Consider the following 27,472-nt stretch of genomic DNA (forward strand, 5'->3'; position numbering starts at 1 on the left):
TCTTGCCGGCGTAGCTCGATGGTACTGCACGCCGTGCAGGCGGCGGGGCCCGGGAGGGGCCGCCAAGGCAGTCTCTCTAGGCAGTCGTCTCGGTGTCCATTTTACCCGAGCGCCCCCGGCTGAATTGCGTCAGTTTCGCCCCGGTCTGAGCCTGGGGCGGGCCCCTCATCTGCAAGCCTCATGAATAATTGAGTACTGGGCCGCGCCTGTTTGCCGACGGTGGGACGAATTCTGCACGGGCTTCCAACTCCCGGGTTCCACCGGCTCATGCATATTCATGAAGCGCCCTGGGGGCGTGGGCCTGGGCGGAGTTAGGGGCGGGGCCCCGCCGGGGCTCACAGTGGCTTCGTCCCGCGGTGACGGCGGCGGCGGCGGTAGCAGCGGCGGCGGCGGCGGGGACTGGCGTCGGGGCGCCGAGCCGAGCGGAGCCGGATCCCGGGCGAGCGCGTGAGTGCGCGGGGGCGGGCGGGCGAAGGAGGGGGCGGGGTCCGGGATGGGGCGGGGGAGGGGCATGGAAGGAGTGGGCGCTTTCCAGCCGAGACCTCGGGTTGAGGTGGTGGTGGTGAGGGGGTCACCAGGAAAGTTTGCAGGGGCCGGGGGCGCTGGGGACGCTGGAGGCCCGGGGGAAGCTGGCGCGTGTGCGCGGGGGCGGAGGGCGCATGGTCTGGAGCTCGTGCTGGCGGAGCCAGAAGAAAGGGGGGAGGGGGCGAGGGCTTGGGGCGGGGCCGGGGGCGGGCAGAGCCGCTGGAGGGACCCCTGCCTCCCCTTCCCCTGGGCCGCGCTAGCCCCCTCCCCCGGCTCCTTCGGCACGCCCCCAGCCACCCCAGTCCGCCCCCACCTGATCGACGTCTGCAGCCCACCGTCTGTTCGCCGGCTGCTTCACAGCCCGCTCACAGGTCCTCCGCTTCTACCGCCACCGCCGTCCCCTCCTCCTCCATCCTCTTCTCCTCCTCCTCTTCGGCTGCCGCTGTCCCTTCTGTGTCCAGAGCTCCCCACTGGGCCCCTCCAGACAGCCCATTGCCCGGGGCTGTTCCATCTTCCCGTTGGCCCTCCCTCTTTCCACCAGTTTGCGTGCTGTCCCTGCCGACCTCTCTAGCCTTCGATCCGGCTGGAGATCCTGCGGTCCATAGGGGCGACCCCGCCTGCGCCGAGTCCCCTCCGGGGCTGGAGCTGCCCAGCCCTTCTGGAGGCCTTATCTGTCAGGGGTCAGTTCGTCTCTACCCCGCTACCCTCTACCTCCTGGTCTTTTGGGGGTGGGGAGTGCTCAGATCCGCTGCGATTTTGCAGCTTCTGGCCACAGCCTTGGTGGCCTTGCTCACCTGGGGCTCCTGGCTGGGGTCTCTGAGTTGCTGTGGCCACCTCCGCACCTGGGGACTCTGAGCCCGCCTTCATTGCTGCAGCCCCTCATACCGCAGAGGGGCCCATCAGAACCTCAGGTGAAAGGATTTTTTTGATTCTGAGCCAATTCATTTCCATGTCCAACCACCCACACTATGTCCCTAGTAATAATGTTCAAGGACAAGGAAACAATCTTGTGTTTTAATTTTATTTTTTCTATCATGTGCCCCTCCCCCCACCACACTTGGCCTGGCTCTGCACAGTTATTCACCCACCCACAATGGGCAGTCTTCCGTGGTGGTTGACTGACCAGTGGGTTGACAGTACTGGGTTTCTCTACTGTCTTCATACCCTTTCCCATCTTTGAAATCCCTGGGGCAGGGTTAGCGTTAGGGGAGAGGAGTTGGATTTTGCAGAGGTTGAGCACTGGGATTTGGTGCTGTCTTCCCAGACCAGCTGGAGTGGGTGATTTTAAGTGAGGCAATGCCCCTTGCAGGTTGGAGAGGGTTGGGTTGTCCTCAGGGCTCTGCACACCGGGTGAGGGAAACTTCCCCCTTGCATGAGAGGTGCAGGGCCCTATTCCCCAGGGTCTCCATGTTTTTGTGGGTGGGAGAGTGCTTCAGGAGCCAGGATGGGAACTGAGGAGGTGGTGGAGTATCTGAAGAACAGGTGACAGGACTAGGGCCTGGGAGAGTGAAGGAATGGTCTGGGAATGCTGGTAGCCTGGGGTCACGGAAGAGGAGGAGGTGGTTATCAGGATATTAGCTCATTGGTGACACTGAATGGAATCACAGTAATCACAGGCAACATTTATTGAATCCTTATTATGTACTAGTCATTGTGCTAAGCAGTTTTCATGTACTATATCACGTAAGCCCCCTCAGGGTCTCAATAATCCCATTTTTCAGTTGGAGACACTGAGGCTTAGAGAAGTCACACGGCTAGAAAGTGGTAGACCCATCCAGCCTTGAATCTTGGTATATCAGACCCTGAAGCTCCTGTGGCAGGCTTCTACCACAGGGCTGTGCCACTTGGTTTAATTTCTTCTGTTCCCCTCAGAACTCCTTAAAGCCAACCCAAGGCTGGTGAGTGAAGCCCACATAGCCCCTTTTCATAGGCTGTGGCTGTTCCGCCCTGACTCTCTTGGAAGGTGGAGCCCCAGGGAATTTTCCCCCAAGTCACTCCACCCCCCGGATATTCTCAAGCCCTGTCCCGTTCTCCCAGCCCAGGCCTGGGCCGGCTCCTCCTTCCTCTTGGCTAGGCTCTGGAAATCCAGTGGGAGGCCATTGCTATGGCAACAGGACTAGGCCCTGGCTTTACCTCATCAAATTCCAAGCTGAAGCCAAGCGATTGAGAAATTAAAGAAAAAAATATATTCCAGATGTTTACTTTTTATTCCTTATTTTTCCGTGTTTGGATGAGACAGCTCTGAGGGAGGGGAGAGTGGGGCAGGGATGTGGAGGGAGAACAGGGAGAGGGGGGAGAAGGAACCACTCCCAGCTTTGGGAGGGAGGGAGAGAGGGAAGGAGGGTGAGCGGGAAGGGGGAGGCAGGCAATGGGGCGGAGCCCAGGTTGGGGAGGAGCGGGTTTTTCCCGTCTCCCGTGAGGTGATTCACAGAGACTTCATACTTTGCAACTCTCTAGCTCTGCTTTGAGTAGACACCTCCAGCGGGGCCGTCCTACCCAAGGGGCACTCTGGGGACTGTAAGTGGGGTGTCTTGGAGAGTTTGTCAGAGGAGGGAGCAGTGAGTGACTCCCTGAAGCGCTAGGACTTTGGGGTTAGAAGATAAGAATGGGGAGGATCTGGGAAGAGTTGAGGATATGGCTGCTGGGAACCTCCCTTGACCTCCTCCACCCTCCCCACCCCCCCACCCCCTGCCCCAAGTTCTCTCTTCCTGTCCCACACTCTGCCTCTGCTAGAAATAGGAGACTTCTCTCTGCTAAACCTACTGGCAACGCCCAACTCTTTTTTTCCTTCTCTTCTCTCTCTTTTCTTAGGTCTGCAGCCACCCCGGCTCATACCTCTCTGCCTCCCAACTCTCAAGGAGGGTCTGCCGCATGTAATGAAAGTGTCTACTCTCAGGGAAAGCTCAGCCATGGCTTCCCCACTGCCCCGGGAGATGGAGGAGGAGCTGGTGCCTGCTGGCTCTGAGCCAGGTACCAATGGGTGCAGGGTGGAGCTGGGTGGCTGGGAGGGGGTGGGAAGGGCAGAGGCTGCCCCCTCTTTCTGTCTTGGGGGGTGGTTGAGTGATGATTCTGTTGAGATAGAGAAGGAGTACCAAGGCAGTGCAGGATGAGTGTGAAAGGTTCTCAGCTTCTCTTGAGACTCTTCAGAACTGTTTGGGATCATAACTTTCTAACAGGTGTAAGAGTAGACAGGGACCTTTGAGATGATACAGATCAAGCTGCATGCTTTGCAGAGGGGGAAACTGAGGCCCACAGGGACAAATGGAGTGTACAAGTGGGAGTTTGAACCCAGACCTCCTGGCTCCTTGCATAGACTCTTTTCTTATATTTAGCCAAATGTGTAGGAGGTAAAGGATTCCATCAGGAGGGTGGTGGACGAGGTTACTTCCAAGGTCATTTAGCTTTATATAGAAGGTAGGTTTCTGGTCCTGTTTTTTTTTTTCTCCCTGTAGCAGATTTACTTTTGTTTGACTTAGGTCAATAGTAAGTTTGCATTCCCAGTCACACACCAGATGACAGTGGGGAGGTGGCCTGGGAGTGTGCTATGACTGGGGGAGGAGGCAGCCTGGAGGCAGGATAGAGAAGCTCAGCTGAGATTGAAAGTTTACTATGGTTGATAGAGAAGAGTGTCACATAAGGTGAACAAACTAGATTGGGAATATGGGGGCTGACTGCTTGATAGGGGCAGGCAGGCGTTTGTCTGTTGTCTCTTTTGTTCATTCATTCTTTTGTTTGATTATAACTTATAATTAAACTTATGTTAGCTGCAAAATACAGTACAGGAAGAAATAAGGTGCCAGGTGGGTCCTTACATAGCTTCAGCTTAAAAGGGGAATTGGCTAAAACATTTTGGGAGTTTGAAGAAGGAAGAAGATGCTTCTGGGATGTGTGTAGAAAATCAAGGAAGGCTTCACGGAAGAGGTGGCATATGACTTGTGTCTAGAAAGATGTTAATATTCTTAAATTGGAGGGTGGGAGATGAGGTGGAACAGGAAACAAAGGAGTTCTGCTTCCTAGTTCTTCTGACAGCTCCCCTGCCAACTCTTTCCTTTTGGTAGGTGACACTCGGGCCAAACCCCCTGTCAAGCCCAAACCCCGGGCCCTGCCTGCCAAGCCAGCCCTGCCTGCCAAACCCAGCCTGCTGGTGCCTGTTGGGCCTCGGCCTCCCCGGGGTCCCCTGGCTGAGTTGCCTTCTGCCAGGAAGATGAACATGCTGGCAGGACCCCAACCCTATGGTGGCAGTAAGCGCCCGCTTCCCTTTGCACCAAGGCCTGTGGTTGAGGCCTCCACTGGAGGAGGAGCCATCCAAGAGACTGGGAAAGAGGAGCCACCCCCTTTGACACCCCCAGCTCGATGTGCCGCCCCAGGGGGCGTACGGAAGGCCCCTGCCCCTTTCCGCCCAGCCTCAGAGCGCTTCGCGGCCACCACGGTGGAAGAGATCCTGGCCAAGATGGAGCAGCCTCGGAGGGAGGTCCCTGCCAGCCCTGACCGCCTGTGGGGTTCCCGCCTCACCTTTAACCACGATGGCAGCTCGCGGTATGGCCCCAGGACCTATGGCACGACCACTGCTCCCAGGGATGAGGATGGCAGCACCCTCTCCAGGGGACGGTCCCAGGAGGAGCCAGTAAAGCCTGCAGCCGAGTGCCAGGAAGAGCACAGCAGGACCCCTGAGGAGAGGTGAAGGGTGGGAGGTTGTATGTTTTGTGGCAGCCTGGAGGTCAGGTGGGGTGGGATTGGGTGGGGGCTGGGGACCAAATGCATGGCCCCGTATAGGGTTGTGACTTACCCGTAGATTGGTTGTGTGCCGTGAATACAGGCAGATCCCGATCTAAGTCACAAATCATTCCCCAGCAGATGGTGTTATCATTACTGTATGCTTTTAAAGTTGTAGTTTTCGTTACAGAATTGATGTAGGTTTATGTTAGAGAGTTCAAGTGTATAGTACAGAAGTTTAATAGACAATAGATTTTTTTTTTTTTTTTGAGATGGTGTTTTGCTCTTGTCACCCAGGCAGGAGTACAGTGGTGCAATCTTGGCTCACTGCAACCTCTGCCTCCCAGGTTCAAGTGATTCTCCTTCCTCAGCCTCCCAAGTAGCTGGGATTACAGGCGTGTGCCACCACACCTAGCTAATAGTTTTTTTGTATGTTTAGGAGAGATGGGGTTTCATCCTGTCGGCCAGGCTGGTCTTGAACTCCTGACCTCAGGTGATCCGCCTGCCTCGGCCTCCCAAAGTGCTGGGATTACAGGCGTGAGCCACCACGCCCGGCCAAGAAGTTTATTTTTAGTTTCCATATACTGAGAGCTGGCCACCAAACTTTGCCTCATTGGCATCTTGTTTGTTCAAGGGAGTATTAGATCCATTGTAGAGATGAGGAAACTGAGGCTCAAAAATGACTTCCATAGTCTCGGCAAGGTAAGAGGCAGAGACGGACATCTTGTTTGATTCCAAAGCCTCTGCTCTTAACTGCTAGCTCTTACAGTGGGCAGAGCAGTGTGCCTGTCCTGGGGTGGGCTGTGCGTGTCAGGAGGAGCAGGGCACAGTCTCTCCCTGTGAGGCGGAATCTGATGGGAGAGATAAGACAAGAACACATCTTGATTCCAGGCCAGCTAGTGTCTGCATAGAGATTTTGGCTGGTTGGAGACATTTGCATATGATAACGCTTCTCCAGAGTTGCCACTAGTGGAAAGCAGGGCTGGCCAGGAGGTGCTTCTTGGGGTTGTGGGCACGGGACATTGGAGGAAGAGGCTGAGGCATCTCAGGAGCCATCAGCTGCACAGGGGCTGTCCTCAGTGCTGGGAGAGCCAGCTTGAGGCATGGCTGGCTCCTTGGGCCTTTGACCGCTCTGCTGGGCTCAGAGGCTCCCTTTCTCCTCCTACTGCTATGAGAAGCAAAGGCTGGTGTGGTCTGGGCTGAGCGGGAAACTGAGAGTCCCTGCCCTGCCCTGCCCTCTGGCCTTGCCCTTCTCTCACCTTCCCCTTCTGTCACCTTCAAGTGTCTGGAGCCTTGGCCCCAGAGCTAGTCCTTTGCCTGTCCCAGACCAGGGTGCTGTGAGGTCACACTCTTGCCCATGCTGGGTTCCACCCGCCATCTTCCTTGCCTCCCTCACTCCAAGGAGGGCTTAAGAACAACTTCAACCCTGGAAAATCACTCTTTCCTCTTCCCCTCCCCCACTGCAGTTCTTCAAGAAGTATTGGCAAGGCAGCGGGACCAGCTGCACTCTTCCTGGCTAGAGGAGAACTTTAACTCCTTATGGGTTAAGGGAAAGAGGAGTTATGTTTTTAGGAACCATTGAGAGGTCTGGGCATCCAGGATGCTTTTCCTAAAGGAGCTGGGGAATTTAACCCTTCACGCTCAGGTAGGGAATAAGCACTGTCTCCCGGGGCACTTGCCAAATGGAAAATGGACAGATTCTGTGTCCCTAATGGTTCCAGGCAGGGCTCAAGATTGTAAATGGCTAGGAGGGTTTAACCTTTGGGTGCTGTTAAAGTTGCACTGGGAGACTCTCCCACATTCTCATTCTGTGACAGACTCTAACATTCCGTGCTTCCGTTTCCTGTTCTCGTCCCTCACAGGAGCCTTGCTTCCAACCTGGCCTTCAATGGGGACTTGGCTAAGGCAGCCAGCTCAGAGCTACCTGCTGATGTGAGTTGTCCTCCGGTTATGAATCAGAATCACGTATTTTAGAGCCGGGAGGGTCATCTGAGATCATCTTTTCTACTGTCCTTATAGTTCAGATGGGGAAACTGAGGCCCATGGAGAGAGTGACTCAGTGGAGGACTGACTGGGATTTTTCGACTCCCAGGCCAGTGCTCTTGATCACCGAAGTGGCTAAGTGTGGTTCTGGCCATAAGGCCATTCATCATAAACAGTAATGATAGTATCCACAGCAACTGCCATGGATTAAGTCCCTACTATGTGCTGGGCCTGTCCCAGGAACGTTAACTGGCTCAATCCTTGTGATAGCTTTGCCTAGTAGACCCGGTTAGTCCCATGTGAGAGATGAGGGCGCCTGTGCTCACAAAGGGTAAGTAACTTAGGCTGAGGCAGGAGCTGCCGTGTCTGCCTCCCATGCTCTCCCTGGCTGGGCTGCCTTTTCTGGAGTCAGAAGAGGGCTGAGTCTTTTTGCTGAGATTTTCTCATTATACTCCTGTTCTTGAAGATGGTCAGCCTGCTTTCTTGAGTAAACAAGGTACAGGATGGCCCTTTTTGCTCATACAGCCCTTGCTAGCTGGAGACCTGACTTGATTATTTATCCATCCAGCAAGCAGTGACTGTTAGGAACTGCCTGTTAGGAACTGGGTGCTGGGGATAGCTGTGAAGGTAGAGAGTGCAGGGCCAAGTGTGGTCGGGGAAGGTGTCACTGTGAAGGGCAGAGGCTGAGCTGTGTGCATGTCTGGGGAGCAGCATTCTTGGTAGCGGGCACAGCAAGTACAAAGGCATTGATGCCTTGCTGGCAAGGAGGCCAGGATGTCTGCCTCGCAGTGAGAGAGGAGTTGGGTGGTAGTGAGGACCGACGGAGGGTGGGGTTGGATTGTGTCAAGTCTTGAAGGCCTCTGGAAAGACTTTGGCTTGAGTGAGGGCAGCAGGCCATTTGAAGGGTTTGCAGGAGAGGCTTGGGATGCTGCTGTCTTAGTTGTAAAGAGTCACCTGGCCCACTGGATTAAGAATCAGTTGCAGGGAGGTAAGATTAGCAGCATGGACCAGTCGGGGGCTGTTGGAATCGTCCAGGTGAGAGATAATGATGGCTTGGACCCTGGAGGTAGCTTACAGTGAAGATGGGGAAAAGTGGTTGGTTCTGGATAGAATTTGAAGGCATGGTGGAAAGGACTTTCAGAGAGATTGAGAGCACAGAATCAAGGGTGACCCCAAGGCTTTTGGCGTGAGCAACCGGAAGGATGAGTTTATGGTTGCCGAGATGGGGACTTCTAAGGGTGAAGCAAGATTGGGGGAGATGGGAGGAGTTTGCTTGTGGATTTGCTGAATTTAAGATGGCTTTCAGACATCCATGTGGAAACGTCAAGTGGATGGTTGGGTAGTTGAGTCTGGCCTTCGTGGGAAGCGAGCAAATTTGAAAGGAACACTTGGGAATTGTCAGAGTAGGGATGCTTGTGACGACTGGTTGAGATTACCGAGAGAGGGGATGGTGCAGGAGGGGAGGGCCCGGAGACACAGCCAAGGAGACTGGGAGGATAGTGAGAGAGTCCACCAAGTAGAGACAGCCTCCAGGACTGGGGGAGGGCGCCATCAGCTGTCAGATGCCGCTGACAGGTCAAGTAAGGTGAGTGCAGAGAATTGGATTGAGCTTCAGGGAGGGCATCCGTGACCTTGACGAGAGTAGTTAGGTGGTTTGGAGTGGGTTCAAGAGAGAAGGGGACAAGAAGAACTGTGGATATTAATAGTGAATGTAGACAGGGCTTTCAAGAAAATGGGTGGTAGCTAGTGAGTGATGTGGGGTCAAGAGTGGTTTTTTGGTTTGCTTTTTTGGTTTTTCAAGACAGAAGAAATTAGAGCAGTTTGTGTACTGATGGAAATGATCCAGTAGAGAGGGAAAAAAAATCAATGATGCAGGAGAGAGGAAGGATTGGCCTCAGCCCCAAGCGAGGACAGTGCCTGATAGCAGAAGAGGAGGCAGAGTGCTTGGGCTCCCATGCAGGAAGTGGGTGGTGTGCCAGTGGGGGGTTGTCGGGGTGGGAAGGGGTTCTCTGCTGGTGGCCTCTGTGTTCTCAGGGAACAGGAAGCAAGGCCATCAGCTGAGAGGGGATTGGGGGAGGTGCGGAGGTCTGACGGGAGAAGATGCTAAAACATTGCTTGGGAGAGTCATGGAGTGAATGGGAGGGGGAGTGCCGTGGGATTCTGGGCAGCTCTGGGGCCGGCTTGAGGTCAGTGGTGAATCTGGAGTGAGACCAGCTGTCACAATTGTGTGTTTTTCTCCAGCCACATGCAGCTACTCAGGTGCTGGGCTAGGATTGGCCCAGCTGTATTGGAGAGCTGTATTTAAACAGGTTAAACAGTGTGATGAAGCAGATGAAGGAGTTGAGCGTTGGGTAAAAAGTGACGTTAATGGTGATAAGAAGAGAGGTAAGGGTATGAGGGGAGTGGGGGACAGTGAGAAAGAATGAGGGTTAAGGGGCTGTGCTACCAGAGGAGCTGAAAATGAGGGTATTGGGGTAATAGAGTGAGCCTTCAGATAAACGGTGGGGGTGGGCGAGCGGGATACTTGGGATTGAGGTGATGCAGAGGGTGCAGCCACTGGTAAGGCTGAGGTCTAGGGTGTGACCTTGAGAGGATGGATCGCACCGTCGCTGGGGCAGAGGAGGCCAACGAACCAGAGGCTGGAAGGGTCGCATCTGGCTGTGGAGATCACTGTAAGCTATCACAGCAGTGCTGGAGAGGGTTGCAGTGATCCAGCGGTTATGGTTTTCAAGAAATGATGGGTGTGTAAGGGTTGATAACAAGAAGGAATTGTGGGTGCTGTAGTTTAAGGGCACGAGCTTTGAAATTAGAACGTTGTAGAGGGAAGTAAGCATGGAGGGAACAGAAGGGACCTTGAGAAGCAAGCAGGACCCTTTATTTTGCCCGGTCCTAGTAGGTGATGATGTGGGAGAAATAACTGCATGGGAGAAGGCGGCCAGGGAAGCGTGACCTATGTAGAGGGCAAAGGTCAGATGGAGCCAGACTTGCTTCATTGTCTGGGGACAGGTGGAGTGCCAGGTGCTTGGTGCCTCGTTTGTCCCCCTGTTCTCTCCACATCCTCCCCACTCTGCCCCCATCATTCCGTGAGTCCTATGCCAAGGGGCCAGTGTACACATTTCCCTTCACCCTCACCTAACTGGGAGACGGGCATTGTGGCCACCAGCCCTAATGTACAGATAGGGAAGCTGAGACTCAGAGAGACCAAGTGTCTGCCATACGTGAGGGAGGGCACATACTGGTAAGAGGCAGTGCTGGGACGGCTCAAGCTAGGCACTGTCACGTCCCCCAGTGCCTTTTGCCTGGGTCCCATGGCCTTCCTGCTTCCTTGGCACCTCTGGAGTGGCACGAGGAGCACCCCGTGCGTGCTGTAGCCACTCCTGCGACTGCTCTGTAGCTGCACTGCACCTCGAGTCCTGCTTTGAGGCGAAACCCTCTCTCCCCTCCCGACTCCCACGTGCCGAGATGCCTCAAGAGCCAGATTCTCCATGTTCCTTTTCCCTTTATAAAGCAGGTGTTCTGGACCCCGAACTGTGGCCTCTGAGGAGATCCTCAGATGAGCTTCGGGTTGAGTGGGTCAGGGGTTCCAACCACCTGAAATGGTAGGAGTAAGGCTAGGTACATTCTGGGGGAGAAGGTCTAAAGGGGGCTCTGTGAGAAGTCCTGCCTTGAGTCATCTATGGGGCCTCTCCCGTCTGTCCTGAGAGGAGCCCCTTAGGTTCCAGTTCCCTCCTCCCAGCCTGGGAGAAGCTGACTTGGGGTCTGTGTGGGGTTGGAGGGGACCCTCCCCACCCCACTGAGAGGTGAGTGACGGCTCTTGACCTTTTTCTTGCAGATGTCCAAGCCCTGGATTCCCTCAAGTCCAGCCCCCTCTTCAGAGAATGGAGGCCCTGCCAGCCCAGGCCTCCCCGCAGAAGCCTCAGGCTCAGGCCCTGGCTCTCCCCATCTTCACTCACCCGATAAGAGTTCTCCCTGCCACTCGCAGCTTCTGGAAGCCCAGAGTCCTGATGCTTCCCAGGCTTCTCCCTGCCCCGCTGTGACTCCATCAGCTCCAAGTGCAGCCCTGCCTGAGGAGGGCTCCCGCCACACCCCCAGCCCCGGGCTCCCTGCTGAGGGGGCTCCAGAGGCCCCCAGACCCAGCAGCCCTCCCCCTGAGGTCTCGGAGCCCCACAGCCTGGATCAGCCCCCTGCCACCTCGCCCCGGCCCCTGATCGAGGTGGGTGAGTTGCTTGATCTCACTCGGACGTTTCCATCTGGCGGGGAGGAGGAGGCCAAGGGTGACGCACACCTCCGCCCCACCAGCCTGGTTCAGCGCCGATTCTCTGAAGGTGTGCTCCAGTCACCCAGCCAGGACCAGGAGAAGCTGGGGGGCTCGCTGGCTGCCCTGCCCCAAGGCCAGGGGAGCCAGTTGGGCCTGGATCATCCCTTTGGAGCAGAGTCCAACTGGAGCTTATCACAGTCCTTCGAATGGACCTTCCCCACGCGGCCCTCGGGTCTGGGCGTGTGGCGGCTGGACTCCCCGCCTCCCTCCCCCATCACTGAAGCCAGTGAGGCCGCCGAGGCTGCTGAGGCTGGCAACTTGGCCGTTTCCAGCAGGGAAGAAGGAGTGTCTCAGCAGGGGCAAGGGGCCGGGTCAGCTCCAAGTGGGTCAGGAAGGCCTAGTTCCTGGGTGCAAGGGGATGATCCAAGCATGTCCCTCCCCGAGAAGGGCGATGGGGAGAGTCAACCTCAATTCCCAGCTGTTCCCCTTGAGCCCCTACCTACAACTGAGGGCTCACCTGGGTTACCTTTGCAGCAGGCAGAGGAGAGAGATGAGTCGCAGGAGCCCTTGGCTGGACAGGAGTCCCCTCTCCCCGTGGCTACCAGGGAGGCAGCCCTGCCCATCCTGGAGCCGGTCCTGGGGCAGGAGCAGCCAGCACCCCCTGACCAGCCCTGTGTTCTCTTTGCTGATACCCCTGAGCCTGGGCAGGCACTGCCTATCGAGGAGGAGGCCGTGACCCTAGCCCGGGCCGAGACCACCCAACCCAGGACAGAGGCTCAAGACTTGTGTAGGGCGTCCCCCGAGCCTCCGGGCCCTGAAAGCAGCTCCCGCTGGCTGGACGACCTCCTGGCTTCACCACCACCTAGTGGTGGCGGTGCAAGACGGGGAGCTGGATCTGAGCTGAAGGACGCACAGTCCCCAAGTACCTGCTCTGAGGTGAGAATGGGCATAGGGAGAGTGGGACTTCTGGGGACAGAGGCCAGGGCTTGGGTGGGCTTCATTCTTTGAACATGGATTTTACGTGTTGAGAGCTTGGGCTGTGGTAGCGAGCAAGGCAGCTGTGGACCTGCAGATCGTAGCTCTGCAGAACCGCACAGGACGGTGTGTGGGGTTTCGTGTGAGGCTGTATCCCAGCTTCAGCATTCGCTAGCTGATTGGTCTTGGGAAGAATGTGCCTTAACTGCTAAGCTTCAGAGTGCTTTCACGATAGTAGCGCCGGCCTCTTAGAGTTATATTGTGGGTAAACAAGAGGGGGAAAGCTCTCAGTACAGTGTGTGGCAGGTGCTGAGTATTCAGTCTCTCATTATGGGAATATTGTTCAAGGCAAAATAGTGTAGCCATTTAGAGCGTGGGCTCCTGGGTTGGTCTCCTGGCTCTGCTTTCCTTTGCCCAGGTGTGACCTTGAAAGAGTGACTTTTCTGCCCTCTGCCTCAGTTTCCACATCTGTAAAATGCGGATAAGATGAGCTCTACCTCCAAGGGTGTTGGCAAGGGTTCAATGAGCTGTAATGTCTAAAGTGCTAAGAATAGTGCCTGGTTCATTCTAAGTGCTTAATACGTGTTGGCTTTTACAAACGTTATTAACACTGAGCTCCAGACCTGCTTTGTAGACAGGCAGCTGGGCCTCAGAGGAGGCGAGCCTTGTGCAGTTACCCAGCAAGTTGGTGGCTGGGCCCGGGCCAGCGCCGTTTCCCGGCCCAGTGCCCTTTCTCCTACCAGGCTGCCTCTGAATTTAAAGGCCGGGGGCCAGGTGGCTTTTGAAATTTATTTCTCAAGCCGGGCCTGGGCTGTAAGGGGCGGGGCTGCAGGAAAGGAGGAGCCAGGGGGCCTCTGGAGGCTAGGGGGCGGGGAGGAGGAGGAGCAGGAAGGGGTTAAGCTGACTCCTGCAGTAGGTGTGTCTGTCCCGGGATGTGGGTGACTCAACTGGCTCCTGGGCGGGGCTGCCCAAGCTGCAGCTGCTCCGAAGGGAGCAGGGCCAGGGTGAGGGAGAGCCAGCGCTGCCGGAGCCGTCGGACAGGTCCCAGCGTGGGGAGCAGCCCAGCCCTATCCCTGCGCCCGGCTGGCCGCACCCAGCAGCCCCGAGGCGGGCGGGGGGCGGAGGGCCATGGCCCAGCCTGGGGACGGGGAGGCCAGCATGTCTGTCCTGGAGCGGCTGCTGGCCAACGCTGCGCTGAGGGATGAGGCTGGCCGGCTCCGAAGCCCTGAGCCCAGGGCTCTCCCGCCCACGAGGGTGAGTCAGGGAGCGTGAGGTGGGGGTTGGGGTGCAAGAAGCCCTGGCTGGGATTTTCCCCTGTGCTAGAAGCTGCCCCTCCTGTCTTTCCTGGGCCGAGGTGAGGGCTGAGAGGTCTTCCTGGGAAGGATTGAGCAGACGGCACTTTGGCTGGGGAAGAAGGGGCTGGGTACTTACAGGAGGATGGGGGTCAGGTGGGGCGTGGGGGAGGACGGGCTGGAAAAGCTCTCATTGGTGTTGGAACCTTGCCTTGCAAGGGAGGTTGCAGAGAGGCTTTGAATCTTGACCTCTCCTAATCAAAAGGAAACTACATCGCCCGCCATTCCTGTGTGAAGACCACTCGTCTCCTGGCTGTTAGCCGAGTGTTGCCCAAGAGTTGTAAACATGACCGTGGGACCATCGATTGAGTGCCCACTGCATGCCAGGCATTATGCCGAGTGCTTGGTCTGAATGATTTCGTTTAATCCTCTCACACCGGCCCCACGCAGTAGGAATTACCTTCATTTAAGGATGAGGACGCTGAGGCCCCGAGTGGTTAAGTTATTTGCTCAAGGTCACACAGCTTTCTGTGGCCAAAGTGGGGCTTTCAGGCACTAGGCAGTGCTGACTCTGCTGGATTGACTCCCACCCCGATTGAATCTAATCGTTGTTTCTTTGTCTGTTTTTTTTCTTATTCCCAGGGACTCCTTGGCTGGTCCCAGAAAGATCTGCAGAGTGAATTTGGGATCACAGGAGACCCACAGCCCAGCAGTTTCAGTCCTTCCAACTGGTGTCAAGGTGCTTCTCAGAACTATGGCCTTGGGGGTGCAAGCCCTAGAGGAGACCCAGGTCTCGGAGAGAGGGACTGGACCAGCAAGTATGGGCAAGGAGCTGGGGAAGGGAGCACCAGGGAGTGGGCCAGCAGGTGTGGCATCGGCCAGGAGGAGATGGAGGCCAGCAGCAGCCAAGACCAGAGTGAAGTGTCTGCCCCTGGGGTGCTCACAGCCCAGGACCGGGTAGTTGGAAAGCCAGCCCAGCTTGGCACTCAGCGGAGCCAGGAGGCAGATGTTCAGGACTGGGAGTTCAGAAAGAGGGATTCCCAGGGCACTTACTCCAGCCGGGATGTGGAACTCCAGGACCAGGAATTTGGGAAGAGAGATTCACTGGGTACTTACAGCAGTCGAGATGTAAGCCTTGGGGACTGGGAATTTGGGAAAAGAGATTCTCTGGGTGCTTATGCCAGCCAAGATGCCAACGAGCAGGGCCAAAATTTGGGGAAGAGGGACCACCATGGCAGGTACAGCAGCCAGGATGCCGATGAGCAGGACTGGGAGTTTCAGAAGAGAGATGTGTCACTTGGCACCTATGGCAGCCGGGATGCGGAGCCGCAGGAACAGGAGTTTGGGAAGAGCGCCTGGATAAGGGACTACAGCAGTGGTGGCAGCTCCAGGACCCTTGACGCCCAGGAAAGAGGCTTTGGAACGAGACCCTTGAGCTCTGGGTTCAGCCCCGAGGAAGCCCAGCAACAGGATGAGGAATTTGAGAAGAAGATTCCAAGTGTGGAAGACAGCCTTGGAGAGGGCAGCAGGGATGCTGGCCGGCCAGGACAGAGAGAATCAGGGGGCTTGTTCAGTCCTAGCACTGCCCACGTGCCGGATGGGGCACTCGGGCAGAGAGACCAGAGCAGCTGGCAAAACAGTGATGCTAGCCGGGAGGTGGGAGGCCATCAGGAGAGACAGCAGGCAGGGGCTCAGGGCCCTGGCAGTGCTGGCCTGGAAGATGGGGAGATGGGGAAGCGAGGCTGGGTCGGTGAGTTTAGCCTCAGTGTTGGCCCCCGGAGAGAGGCAGCATTTAGCCCAGGGCAGCAGGACTGGAGCCCGGACTTCTGCATCGAGGCCAGTGAGAGGAGCTATCAGTTTGGCATCATTGGCAACGACAGAGTGAGCGGTGCTGGCTTTAGCCCTTCTAGCAAGATGGGAGGTGGTCACTTTGTGCCTCCTGGGAATACCACAGCTGGCTCGGTGGACTGGACTGACCAGCTGGGTCTCAGGAACTTGGAAGTGTCCAGCTGTGTGGGTTCCGGGGGCTCGAGTGAGGCCAGGGAGGATGCCGTGGGACAGATGGGCTGGTCAGGCGGCCTCAGCTTGAGAGACATGAACCTGGCCGGCTGTTTGGAAAGTGGAGGGTCTGAAGAGCCCGGGGGAATTGGAGTTGGGGAGAAGGACTGGACTTCTGATGTTAATGTGAAGAGCAAAGATTTGACTGAGGTCGGGAAAGGAGGAGGCCACAGCCAGGCCAGAGAGAGTGGCGTGGGGCAGACCGACTGGTCAGGTGTGGAGGCCGGAGAGTTCCTTAAATCAAGGGAGCGTGGAGTTGGACAGGCAGACTGGACACCTGACCTCGGGCTGAGAAACATGGCCCCAGGGGCAGTCTGCAGTCCTGGAGAGCACAAAGAGCTTGGGGTGGGCCAGATGGACTGGGGTAACAATCTGGGCCTGAGGGATTTGGAGGTGTCCTGTGACCCAGAGTCTGGAGGTTCTCAGGGGCTACGGGGATGTGGGGTGGGGCAGATGGACTGGACCCGGGACTTGGCACCCCGGAATGTGGAGCTCTTTGGGACTCCGAGTGAAGCCAGGGAGCATGGGGTGGGCGGGGCCAGCCAGTGCCCAGAGCCCAGCCTGAGGCACAATGGCAGCTTGTCCCCTGGCCTGGAGGCCAGAGACCCCTTGGAGGCCAGGGAGCTGGGGGTTGGTGAGACAAGTGGGCCAGAGACCCAGGGTGAAGATGAGTCCTCGTGTTCCTTGGAGCCACACCCTGCAGACCCTGGAATGGAGACAGGAGAAGCCCTCAGCTTCGGAGCCAGGTAACGAACGGAGCCCCCTCCCAAGTGTGGGAGGGAACATGTGAGGGTTATCCAAGAAATTGAAACCTTTCTGAGGAGGGAAGAAACAGTTTTTCCTGAGAACTTTTAGTGTTTGGAAGATTGAGACATTTTAGACTAAGAATTTTTAATTCTACTTAAAAAAATTGAAATACGATACACATACAGGTGAGTTCTTTTTTGGAAGGATGACTAATGTGTTACTTTTGCAACCCATGTTTGAGCTTTCTTGGTGATTTAGAATTGTGACTGTGATGGGGAAATGGTGCGTGTCATAGCTTGGATGGTTTCTGGTGGGTTCTACTCTTGTACACAGTAGCCGTTCCGCAGGCCTCTCAGCCCTGAAGCCACAGGTGGTTTCATAGGTGTAGGGCAGAGAATTCTGTGTCTTCTTGGCTGGGGCCACCACAGCCAGGAGTGGAGTGGACAGTGGCACCCACGGGTTCTCAAAGAGGTTAGGGACTTGGTGCTTCTTGCCTGTCATGAAGCCTGGAATAGCAAGTTCAAGAACCTGAAGGGAATGGGGACCTGGCCCCATGACCTTGGCCTCTATGTGCAAAGTTGCTGAAAGAACTTTCCAAAGGCTTTGCAAGCCAACCACAATCTGTTTCATGGATGTTTTAAAACCAGCTGAGATGATTTTGCAGCTGAGAAAGGTGCTAAAAAGGCATTGCATCCGTTTTGTTAACATTTGCATCCATTGAGATTCGCTTTTATTCCCTTTAGTGAGTAGCACATGTTTCCTTTTCCAGCCCACAGTGGGAGCGTCTCACTGGGTATGTGGGGAAGGCAAGGGAAGTGTGGGGGTGGGGGCTTTTATAAGTGGAAGGGGTTGGTGATGGGAGGAGAGGAGCAGGAAGGGGCTAGAGAGCATCATGGTGGTCTTGGGGAGTCAGAGAGGCATTTGGGATGGAGGAGAAGGAGGGAGAGAGGAAGGTGGGCCCAGGGAGATGCCCAGGGGGGTTTGAGGAAGGGGAGCTTCCTGACGACTCAGGCTGTTGAGGGGGTGGTGATGGAGCACAGGGAACCACTGAGGCTGCATTGAGGACTGCAAGGAAGAGGGGAGGGCGCAGGACTAGGAGCCAGGAGGCCCTTGTGGTCCTGGGCAGGTTGCTGGGCTCTGAGCCTCAGTTTCTCAGGGTTTGACTCAGAAAGTGCAGAGTTCCAACTTTAATGTTCCTGGTGCAGGCGAGAGTCCAGGCTTGGCGTGGTTATTCCTGATTTCTCTTCCTGGGACTCATAGACCTTTGCACGCCCCATGCTTAACCACACATCTTACCTCATTGATCTTCCCAGCTGCTCTGTGAAGCAGGAAAGGGATTTTTATCCTCTCCGCTGGCGGGTGGAAAGGTGGTGTGACACCTTAAGGGCAAAGAGTCGGGAGTACCTCTTTCTCACTTGCTTATGTTAACTGCTTTCAGGTGTGGCCGCTGTGGGACCCACCCCCCCCCCCCCCCCCCCCCACAGCTCTCTGCCTTTCCCTTCTGTGTGGGGTGGCTCTTGAGAAGTGGAAAGTGATCATCTTGTTCCCTTAGTTTAGGATGGAGGGAGGTGGGGCGGGGATTGTGGTGGAACTAGGTTAGGGGAAGAGGAGGATAGCGTTGGAGAAGCAGGGAAGCACTCAGCTCTCCGAGCTTTGGTCTCATTGTGCCTTTAAAGCACCCAGGCTTTTGTGGTTGTGTTACCATAATCTGGTCAGTGTTGACTTTAACCCGAGTTCAGGGGTTAGCCGTGGTGCCATACAGGTGAGCCTCATTGTATGCAACAGAAAGCGCGGCTCCTCAAAAGCCGAATGGAAACAGTTGCTTTAGAGAGGAGTTCCAGGGGCTTGTTTGAATTTTATGCTTTCGGGCAGCCTTTTCTGAAATGTGTCCTAAAGAATGCCAGTCTGTGAATATGTTTGGGAAATGCTGGGTATTCTATGACCATACGGAAGACTCAGTCTGTATATTAGCATATGTTAGTACCTTAAAGACAAGTAATGCACTATTTTCCAAACTAATTTGGCTACTATCCAAGAGCCTAGTGTTCTGAGCAGGGAAATTCTGATGTAGGGAAATTCTACACTATGGGCACTTTCTCTTTTTTTTTTTTTTTTGAGATGGAGTCTCGGTCTGTTGTCGCCCAGGCTCCCAGCCTGAAGTGCAATGGTGCGATCTTGGCTCACTGCAACCTCTGCCATCTGGGTTTCAGTGATTCTCCTGCCTCAGCCTCCTGAGTAGCTGGGATTACAGGCGTACATCACCACGCCTGGCTAAGTTTTGTATTTTTAGCAGAGACAGGGTTTCACCATGTTGGCCAGGCTGGTCTTGAACTCTAGACCTCAGGTGATCCGCCCACCTCGGCCTCCCAAAGTGCTGGGATTACAGGAATGAGCCACCATGCCTGGCCCACTATGGGCACTTTGTCTTTAAAGAAAATTTTGGAGATTCCCTTTGTAACGAGAAGTCCTTGAGAATAGCTCAGAGGGGTCTGGCTTTAGGTCCATCTGCCAGGCTTGCGTTCTGATTCTGTCACCACCTCTGTGACCTTGGGCAAGTTTGTTCTCTTCTGCAGGCCTCCGATTCCTCATATGTAAGTTAGGAGTAGCTTACACCCAGTACTCACGGGGTTTTGTTAATTAGTCCTCACAAAAACTAGGGAAACTGAGACGCAGAGAGGCAGTGTGACTGGCACCAGTTCCCGCGGCTGGTGGCTGTGGGTTTTTCTTGTCCCCCTGGGCCCAAGCCTTGCAGTCCTCTGTGGCCACCCTCCCTGTCTCTTTGGGGTCAAGGTCAGCTGCTGTTTCTCTAGACACATCCTTCCAGCTTCACTCCTCCCTCATTTCAGGTTTCAAAACACTGGGATATTTACATTTTGTAGTTCCAGCACCATGTTTGCCTCTGGAGTGGTGGTGGAGGGTGAGGTGGGATACAGTCTTGGTCCTCAGGGTACTCTGAAGTTTAGATCAGGTGAAGGGTGTAGATGCGACAAGATGAGGCACATCCTCTCTGGCCAGGGACCTGTGTTGATGATAATGACTATGCTAATTGTTGTATTTGTCAAGTGCTAACTATGTGTTAGGCACGTATTTCTGCCAACAAACTAGAACAGTTTATGTACTTTTATTATCCCCATTTTACAGATAAAGAAGCTGAGGTTCAGAGTGGGACAAGTAACTTGTGGTCAAAGCCACAGGCATAGGAGGAGACAGAGCCTAGCTGTGTCCTGGAGGGGCAGGACTCAGCCCCTGTGTTCCTAACTACCCCTCTTTCCTGCTCCCATGCTGGGAGGGGCTCAGCTTGTACGTGATCTGGGCGCTTAGGGGTAGAAAAGCTGCTTCTAAGATGAGGTGAAAGGCGAGTAGGGTTTAGTCCGGCTGGGTGGACGTAGCTGTACTTCCTTGGGCTCTCCCCACTTGCCACTCTCCACTCCTCAGGGCTACCTCCAGAGCCCACTGACCTCTGCCTGAATGGCTTGGGCCAGCTCTCGGTTTAGAAGTGGATTTTTTTTGTTGTTTTTGAGACAGAGTTTTGCTCTCATTGCCCAGGCTGGAGTGCAATGGCGCAGTCTTGGCTCACTGCAACCTCCACCTCCTGGGATCAAGAGATTCTCCTGCCTCAGCCTCCTAAGTAGCTGGGATTACAGGTGCCTGCCACCACACTGGCTAATTTTTGTATTTTTAGTAGAAATGGTGTTTTACCATGTTGGCCAGGCTGGTCTGGAACTCCTGACCTTAGGTGATCTGCCTGTCTTGGCCTCTTAAAGTGCTGGGATTACAGGCGTGAGCCACTGTGCCTGGCTGGAATGGATCTTTTTAGCTACCTGGGCATTTTACCTCTCTTTAGCTCCTGGGGCCTGCCCTCAGCCTTCTTTTGCCCCACCCCAGGGAGAGGCTTTGGGCCTGGCCTCTGTAGGCTGGGTGGGGTGCTGTTGCCGCCCCCTCCCTCCAAATCCTCCCTGATTTTAAGCTGGCTGTCAGGGTGAGCTGGCTTTGGTCCCCAGCCAGGACTGCTCCCAATTCTGCTGCCTTGCTGTACTTCTGCCGCCGCCACTGCCTCCTCCCCCAGTCTCTCCCCAGACCGCTTTAATTTCCATCTGTCAGCAGCTTGTGGAAGGACAGACTGCCACTCGTGCTGTCTCTCCCTGCCCCCTCTTCCTGCTTGGTATTGACTCACCTGCCCCACTCTCCTGCTTTCATCCCAGTGGGAACCTGGGGCCTGGCTTCCAGGCACTGCCGTGCCAGCCTTTCCCATACCTCTGTGCGTGGTATGAGTGTGTGTGGGGGCGGGGGCGGGGGCGGGGGCGTGGGCGCGGGTGCGGGGATGCGCATGTTTGTGTTAGGTGTGGCTCTGTGCCGTGCCTGTAGACGTGGTGGGTGCGAGGTGCATCTTGAGGAGTGACAAACAGCGTACAAGCTATCTGCCTGAGTGTGTGTGATGAGTGTGAATATGTCTGTCATTTTGGGGAGTGGCCGCTGGACAGGGTGGGTAATATGAGTTAGAGAGTGTGTGGTATGCTTGTGCTGTATTTGTTTTTTGTTTTTAGATGGGGTCTTGCTGTGTTGCCCAGGCTGGTCTTGAACTCCTGGGCTCCCAAGATCCTCCTGCCCTGGCCTCCCAAGTAGCTGGGATTACGGGTGTGAGCCATGCATCCCGTGCCCGGCTGTACTGTGTTTTGAGGAAGCAGCAGACAGAAGATGCATATGCTGCATGGAGGTCCAAGGTGACCCAGCCCCTCATTTGCTTGGCAAACATTTGCTTAGTGCGGTGCATAGCCAGGCTCTGGGTCAGGTGCCGGGTGCATAAAGGCAGAAAGGGCCCCGTTTTTGCCCTTGAGGAGCTCACAGTCTATGGGGACAAAGAACCACAGGACAAAAGCAAGAACTACATGGGTTGGAGCCCAGGGCTGGTAGGGCTGAGGCAGCCATGGTGGCTGGGAGGGCGCAGGGCAGCTTCGGAAGCAGAATTGAACCAAGGGGACAGTACCACAAGGGACAGTGTGGTGTGGGGAGCTTTCCAGAAGAGGGAGCAGCTCCTTCAAAGCCACCAGCACGTGAGGGCCGGGTGTGTTCTGATGGTCCCCGGTTGCTCTGTGAGCTTGGGGAATGAAGAGGCATGACATGGGGACTGAAGACAACAGGAGTCCAGAGAGGCGGGTGGGCCAGTACCCGGCTCACCCCAAGGAGTGTGACTGCCCGAGCAGATGGCCCTGGGAGGGAACACATTGCCAGCATCCAACAGCAACAGCAGCAGGAATAATGGCTGCTCCTTCTGGGGTGCGTACTGACCAGGACTGCGCCAAGTGCTTTAGATTCTTCTTCCATCCCTGCGGTGACTCCGTGCAGTTAGAGGAGCCTGAGCTGTTTCCAGGGGAGGGGGCTCACCCAAGGTCTCAGGGATTTGAACCCACCAGACTGGCTCAGCTCTTCCCCTGTGTGCTGTGTTGCTCAAGGCCCTGACCACGTCCTTCTTGAAGGAGTCTGGAAAAAGCATGGGAAGGAGGGCAAGGGAGAGTTTGGGAGCTGGGGGAAGGAACTTGTGAAGGGGGCTTCAGGGCAGGGAGATGGGGCCTCACGGTGATCTTGTTCTCTCTGTGTCCCCTTTACAGCCCTGGCAGGTGCTCAGCCCGCCCCCGGCCCTCCGGCTCCCAGGGCCTGCTGGAGGAGATGCTGGTAGCCAGCAGCTCCAAGGCGGTGGCTCGGAGGGAGTCAGCGACCTTGGGCCTTGGGAGCCTGTTGGAGGAGGAAGGAGCCAGGGCAGGTGCTGCCCAGGAGGAGATGCTGGAGCCTGGCAGGGACTCTCCACCCTCCTGGAGGCCCCAGCCTGATGGTGAGGCCAGCCAGACAGAAGACGTGGATGGCACGTGGGGCTCTTCAGCAGCCAGGCGGAGCGATCAGGGGCCAGCACAGACTTCTCGGCGGCCCTCCCAAGGCCCTCCCGTCAGATCCCCCAGTCAGGACTTCTCCTTCATTGAGGTCAGTGGAGGGTGAGCCCAAGACAGTGGGTAGGTGAGGGCGATGCTGCCAGAGCCCCGTTCCTGGAGCTTCCCTGAGCAGTCCCAGTCCAGGAGGCAGAAAGTGGGTGTAGGTGCGTCACGTGAACGTGAAGCTCCGGCTGCAGGAGGGGTCCAGCTCCTCCTGGTCAGTTGCTGTTGAGGGGCTTCCGTGGGATGAGGCAGCAATGGCAGTGGTGTCGCCGTTGTCCCAAGCAGGACACCGAGATCCTCGATAGTGCCATGTATCGGAGCCGTGCCAACTTGGGGCGCAAGCGTGGGCACCGGGCCCCAGCCATTCGGCCTGGGGGTACCTTGGGCCTGTCGGAGGCAGCAGACTCGGATGCACGCCTGTTCCAGGACTCTACGGGTAGGGCTGATGTATTATTTGGTGATGTCTCTTGATCTCTGGGGCATTAGGCCAAGCTTGTGCAGGGACTGCGGGTGGGGGAAGTCTGGATGTGCTGCCTTTTCTGAGCCCGTTCCCTGGGCCTTTGCAGAGCCACGGGCATCTCGGGTGCCATCTTCAGATGAAGAGGTAGTGGAGGAACCTCAGAGCCGCCGGACGCGGATGTCCTTGGGCACCAAGGGGCTGAAAGTCAACCTTTTTCCTGGCCTGAGCCCTTCAGCCCTGAAGGTACCATCTGATCATAGCAAACATGTCCAGCCATCTGGCCAGGTGGCCACCTTGCATGCTGTCTTTCTTCTTTCCATCCATCAGTTAATTCCCCTGTCCCCCTCTCCCATTCCTCCTCTCATTCTCGTCTCCATTGAGGGCTCCAGAAGATCCCTTTGTGCCCCTGGGCCCTGTGCTGTGTGCCTAATGGGATGGAAAGAAGAACAAGACGTGTTCTTGTCCTGGAAGCTCAGGGGCAGTGGGAGACATGACGCCCGTGATTAGCCTGGATGAGGGAAGTTCAGGTGTCCCTGAGGAGAGGCACAGATAAGGGCTGGGCCTGTTCAGAGAGGAGTTATTTCCTAACAACAGAGTGGAGGGGAAGGGGAAGGGGAGAGTGGACTGGAGAAGGCCTCCTGTAAGTATTTGATCCTAGCCAGAGGCAGGCACAGGAATTGGCTCCTGGAGCCAGGGTGGTGGGGTGGCATTGCAGGCAGAGGGAACAGGGGTGGGAAGTCACCACTGGCTTTGTCCCACCCAGTTTGTCTGAATTCAATCCTGCCGTATCTTTCTGAGGACAGAAAGGTGTGCAAGGCGTAGCTCAGTTCTGCGGGAAGTGCATCTCTCAGTGACTTCCCATCCTTTGGGGTGAAAGGACTGCAGAGGGGTCTCTGCTTGATTCTGGGGACTGCACACTCTTGAGATAAGGTCTCCCCACCTGAGAATCCTACTGCCTGTCCCACTACTATGTGTCTGCATCTGGACTTGTTTCTTAGGCCAAGCTGCGCCCCCGGAATCGCTCAGCTGAGGAGGGGGAGCCGGCCGAGAGCAAGTCGAGCCAGAAGGAGTCTGTGGTCCAGCGTTCGAAGTCCTGCAAGGTCCCAGGGCTGGGGAAGCCCCTCACGTTACCTCCCAAGCCAGAGAAGTCCTCAGGGTAGGTGACCTAAGCTCTGGGCATCCACTGACCTCACTGTATTACCCCGATGAAAAGGGAAACTCCCACTTCACAGAAGAGGCAAACGAGACTCAAAGAGGCACCTCAGTTGGACATGCCCCAGATGAACGGTATGGAGATGGTGTCAGAATTTGGGTCCCTGCAGCCAGGCCCCAGACTGCCTCTTCTGGTTGGAGGGTGGGTTCTGTCCCTATCGCGTCTCCTTGTTTTGTTCAGTTTCCTCAAAGTTTGCATCCTGAACCTTTCCCCTCTGCCTCCTAGGTCAGAAGGATCGTCGCCCAACTGGCTTCAAGCCCTGAAACTGAAGAAGAAGAAGGTCTGAGAAGTCACTGAGGTGAGGACGGGTTCCTGGGCTTGGATCCAGTCTGAGGAGGGCCTGCCCTGGAGGCTTGGGAGGCCTTGTGCCTCTTCTGTCCCTTAGTTCCCACCCCTTTCTGTGGGAGGTTAGAAACAGCAGGTGCAGCCAAGTTCCAGAGACTCGGTGGGCCCTTGGCTCCCCTAGATTTTGTCCACAGGGAGGTCAGGGTGTTGTCTGGCCTGGTATGGAAGAGGAGGAGGGCCACCATCCTAGCCTGCCTCTCTTTGCTCAGGGACAGTCCCCCCATGCTCCCTGGCTGGACGGAGAGTGGTCAGCCAGCCCTTCTGGTCTGGGGCCCTGCAGGCACTTACCAGGCTCCATGACCAGGCTTAGCAGGGGGAACCAAGATGGGTGTGGGGGAGAGGAAACTGAAGCCTCCACAGTGTCCTTCCCTGACGTCTTTTCCTCCCTTCCCATTGCAGGTTCTTCCCACCTGGCAGTCTCAGGCAGTGCCCATTCCTGTGGGGTCCCTGGGTGAGGAGATGGCTGGAGCCCCACCATGCCCCAGGCTGCAGCCTCTGTCCCCCTCCACCTCTGAGGAGCATCTGGGGAGGCACATTTATGCACTTTGTATCACCTTCCCAACACCCCCCACACCTTCCCTTCCCTGGATTTCGTCACTAGTGGTTGAAGGTTTTATCCCTTCCTCTCCTTCCCTCTCCCTCTCTGCTTCCTTCTCCAGCCTCCCTTGGGTTTTCTTTTGATACCAATTTATAGCATTTTTTATAAAAGCCTTTGATTTTTATAATGGGTGGGACTGTACCCCTGCCTCACCCCAGGTCTCCCTCTGCCCCGCCAGGTACCCCACAGAGACCAATGACATTTTGCCACTTGAAACAATAAATAAAGTTTTTTGGGAATTGGTGCTGTCCAGGTGGTGGTGCGTGGTCATGGCTACCCATCTCCTCTTCCAAGGCTGCAGTTGGAAAGTGCTGATTCCCACTCTGCCCCACCAGGGGCTTACTCTGACATTGAATGTGTCACTTCCCTTTTACTTACCTCACTGAGAAGGGTATATTGTTTACGATAGGCTGGTCAAGAATTCAGACACCCCCTAAATCTTAGTAGTTTAACACAAAAAGGTTTATATTTCATCCATGACACAGTCCAGGGTGGGCTGGTGATAGGGGCACTCTGCACCTTGAAGTCATTCAGAGCCCAGGCTCTTTCCCTGTTGTGGCTCGGCCATCTTCAGGGCTTGGAGTCTTGTGCCACATCTAATGGAGAAAGGGTGAATCTTTTGTGGGAGACACTCTGAGTCCATTCAGGCTGCTGTAACAAAACACTGTATACTTGGATGGCTTATAAACAACAGACACTTGTTTCTCACAGTTTTGGAGGCCAGGAAGCTGAAGAACAAAGCACTGACAGATTCAGTGTCTGGTGAGTACCTGTTTTCTGGTACACAGAGAGTGCCTTCTTGCTGCATCCTCACATGGTAGAAGGGACAAGGGAGCTCTCTGGGGCCTCTCTTATAAGGGCACTAATCCTATTTGTGAGACCTCCAACCTCATGAACGAAACATCTCCCTTTGTTGTTGTTGTTGTTGTTGTTTTTTGAGAGAGTCTTGCTCTGTCACCAAGGCCGAAGTGCGGTGGTGCGATCTCGGCTCAGTGCAACCTCCACTTCCCAGGTTCAAGTGATTTTCCTGCCTCAGCCTCCCCAGTAGCTGGGATGACAGCCACCCACCACCACACCTGGCTAATTTTTTTTTTTGAGATGGAGTCTTGCTGTGTTGCCCAGGCTGGAGTGCAGTAGCACAATCTCTGCTCACTGCAACCTCCACCTCCCGGGTTCATGCCATTCTCCTGCCTCAGCCTCCTGAGCAGCTGGGACTACAGGCACCTGCCACCATGCCCAGCTAATTTTTTTTTGTATTTTTAGTAGAGACGAGGTTTCACTGTGTTAGCCAGGATGGTCTCAATCTCCTGACCTTGTTATCTGCCTGCCTCAGCCTCCCAAAGTGCTGGGATTACAGGCGTGAACCACTGTGCCCGGCCACACCTAGTTTTTGTATTTTTAGTAGAGACGGGGTTTCACTATCTTGGCCAGGTTCATCTTGAACTCCTGACCTCAAGTCATCTGCCCACCTTGGCCTCCCAAACTGCTGGGATTATAGGCCTGAGCCACTGTGCTGGGAAAAGGCCTCTCTTCCTAATAGCACCGTAGAGGTTAGGAATTCAACAACATTTAACAAATGTTGGGCACATTCAGACCTTGGCTTTCTACCCATCTGAAGTCTCATCTTAATATTATTTAATGCCGGGCGTGGTGGCTCACACCTGTAATCCTAGCACTTTTGGGAAGGTGGGTGCATCACTTGAGGTCAGTAGTTCAAGGCCAGCCTGGCCAACATGGTAAGACCCCATGTCTACTAAAAATAAGAAAAAAAAAAAAAGGTATGGTGGTGTGTGCCTGTAGTCCCAGCTACTCAGAAGGCTGAGGCACAAGAATCACTTGAACCTTGGAGGTGGAGGTTGTAGTGAGCTGAGATTGTGCCACTGCACTATAGCCTGGGTGACAGACTCTGTCTCAAAAAAAAAAAAAGGCAGATATGGATGAGACTCAAAGTGCAATTCATCCTGAGACAAAATGTTCTCCAGCTGTGAACATGTGAAATATGTGCTTCCAAAATACACTGGTGGGGTAGGTAGGCAGAGGATAGACATTCTCATTCCAAAAGGGAGAAATAGGCAAGAAGGAAGGGGTAACAGATCCCTAGCAAGTGCAAAACTCTAAGGCTGGAGAATAGTCATCTTTGACTTGAGGTTCTGCCCTCAAAGTCCACAGGGGTAGAGAGGTCCTGTCTTCTGGTCCCACTGGGGTGGTGGTCCTGCCTCCATGGCAGTTCTGTCTTGTGGTCCCATTTTCTGTGGAGGCTCTGTGCCTGGGTTGTGCAGCTGTAGCTATCTTGGGCTGGGATCACGCACTGGTGGCCCCACTGGTCTGGGTTGTAAGGTAGCCCTACCTCTGTGGCTCCGCTTGGCATTGCCCTCATCGAG

The 27,472-nt window shown here is 55.5% G+C and overlaps 1 protein-coding gene across 2 annotated transcripts; it reads left to right on the forward strand.

Moving 5' to 3' along the window:
• Positions 1 to 343: 343 nt before the first annotated feature.
• TNKS1BP1 (tankyrase 1 binding protein 1) lies at positions 344 to 25,335 on the forward strand. 2 transcript variants are annotated; one of them, XM_025355603.1, is made up of 12 exons: positions 344 to 447; positions 3,337 to 3,495; positions 4,584 to 5,202; positions 7,101 to 7,170; positions 11,054 to 12,415; positions 14,389 to 16,550; positions 22,158 to 22,524; positions 22,761 to 22,911; positions 23,042 to 23,178; positions 23,934 to 24,091; positions 24,374 to 24,446; positions 24,893 to 25,335. In XM_025355603.1, the coding sequence occupies exons 2-11, from the start codon at positions 3,402 to 3,404 to the stop codon at positions 24,432 to 24,434; spliced, it is 5,181 nt and encodes a 1,726-aa protein (XP_025211388.1). In that variant the 5' UTR covers positions 344 to 447; positions 3,337 to 3,401; the 3' UTR covers positions 24,435 to 24,446; positions 24,893 to 25,335. The 2 variants fall into 2 exon arrangements, with proteins under 2 accessions (XP_025211388.1, XP_025211389.1); XM_025355604.1 differs by lacking the exon at positions 344 to 447 and adding an exon at positions 2,946 to 3,042.
• The last annotated feature ends 2,137 nt before the right edge of the window (positions 25,336 to 27,472 follow it).

This window comes from Theropithecus gelada, chromosome 14 (genome assembly GCF_003255815.1).
Source record: "Theropithecus gelada isolate Dixy chromosome 14, Tgel_1.0, whole genome shotgun sequence".
Classification (NCBI taxonomy): domain Eukaryota; kingdom Metazoa; phylum Chordata; class Mammalia; order Primates; family Cercopithecidae; genus Theropithecus; species Theropithecus gelada.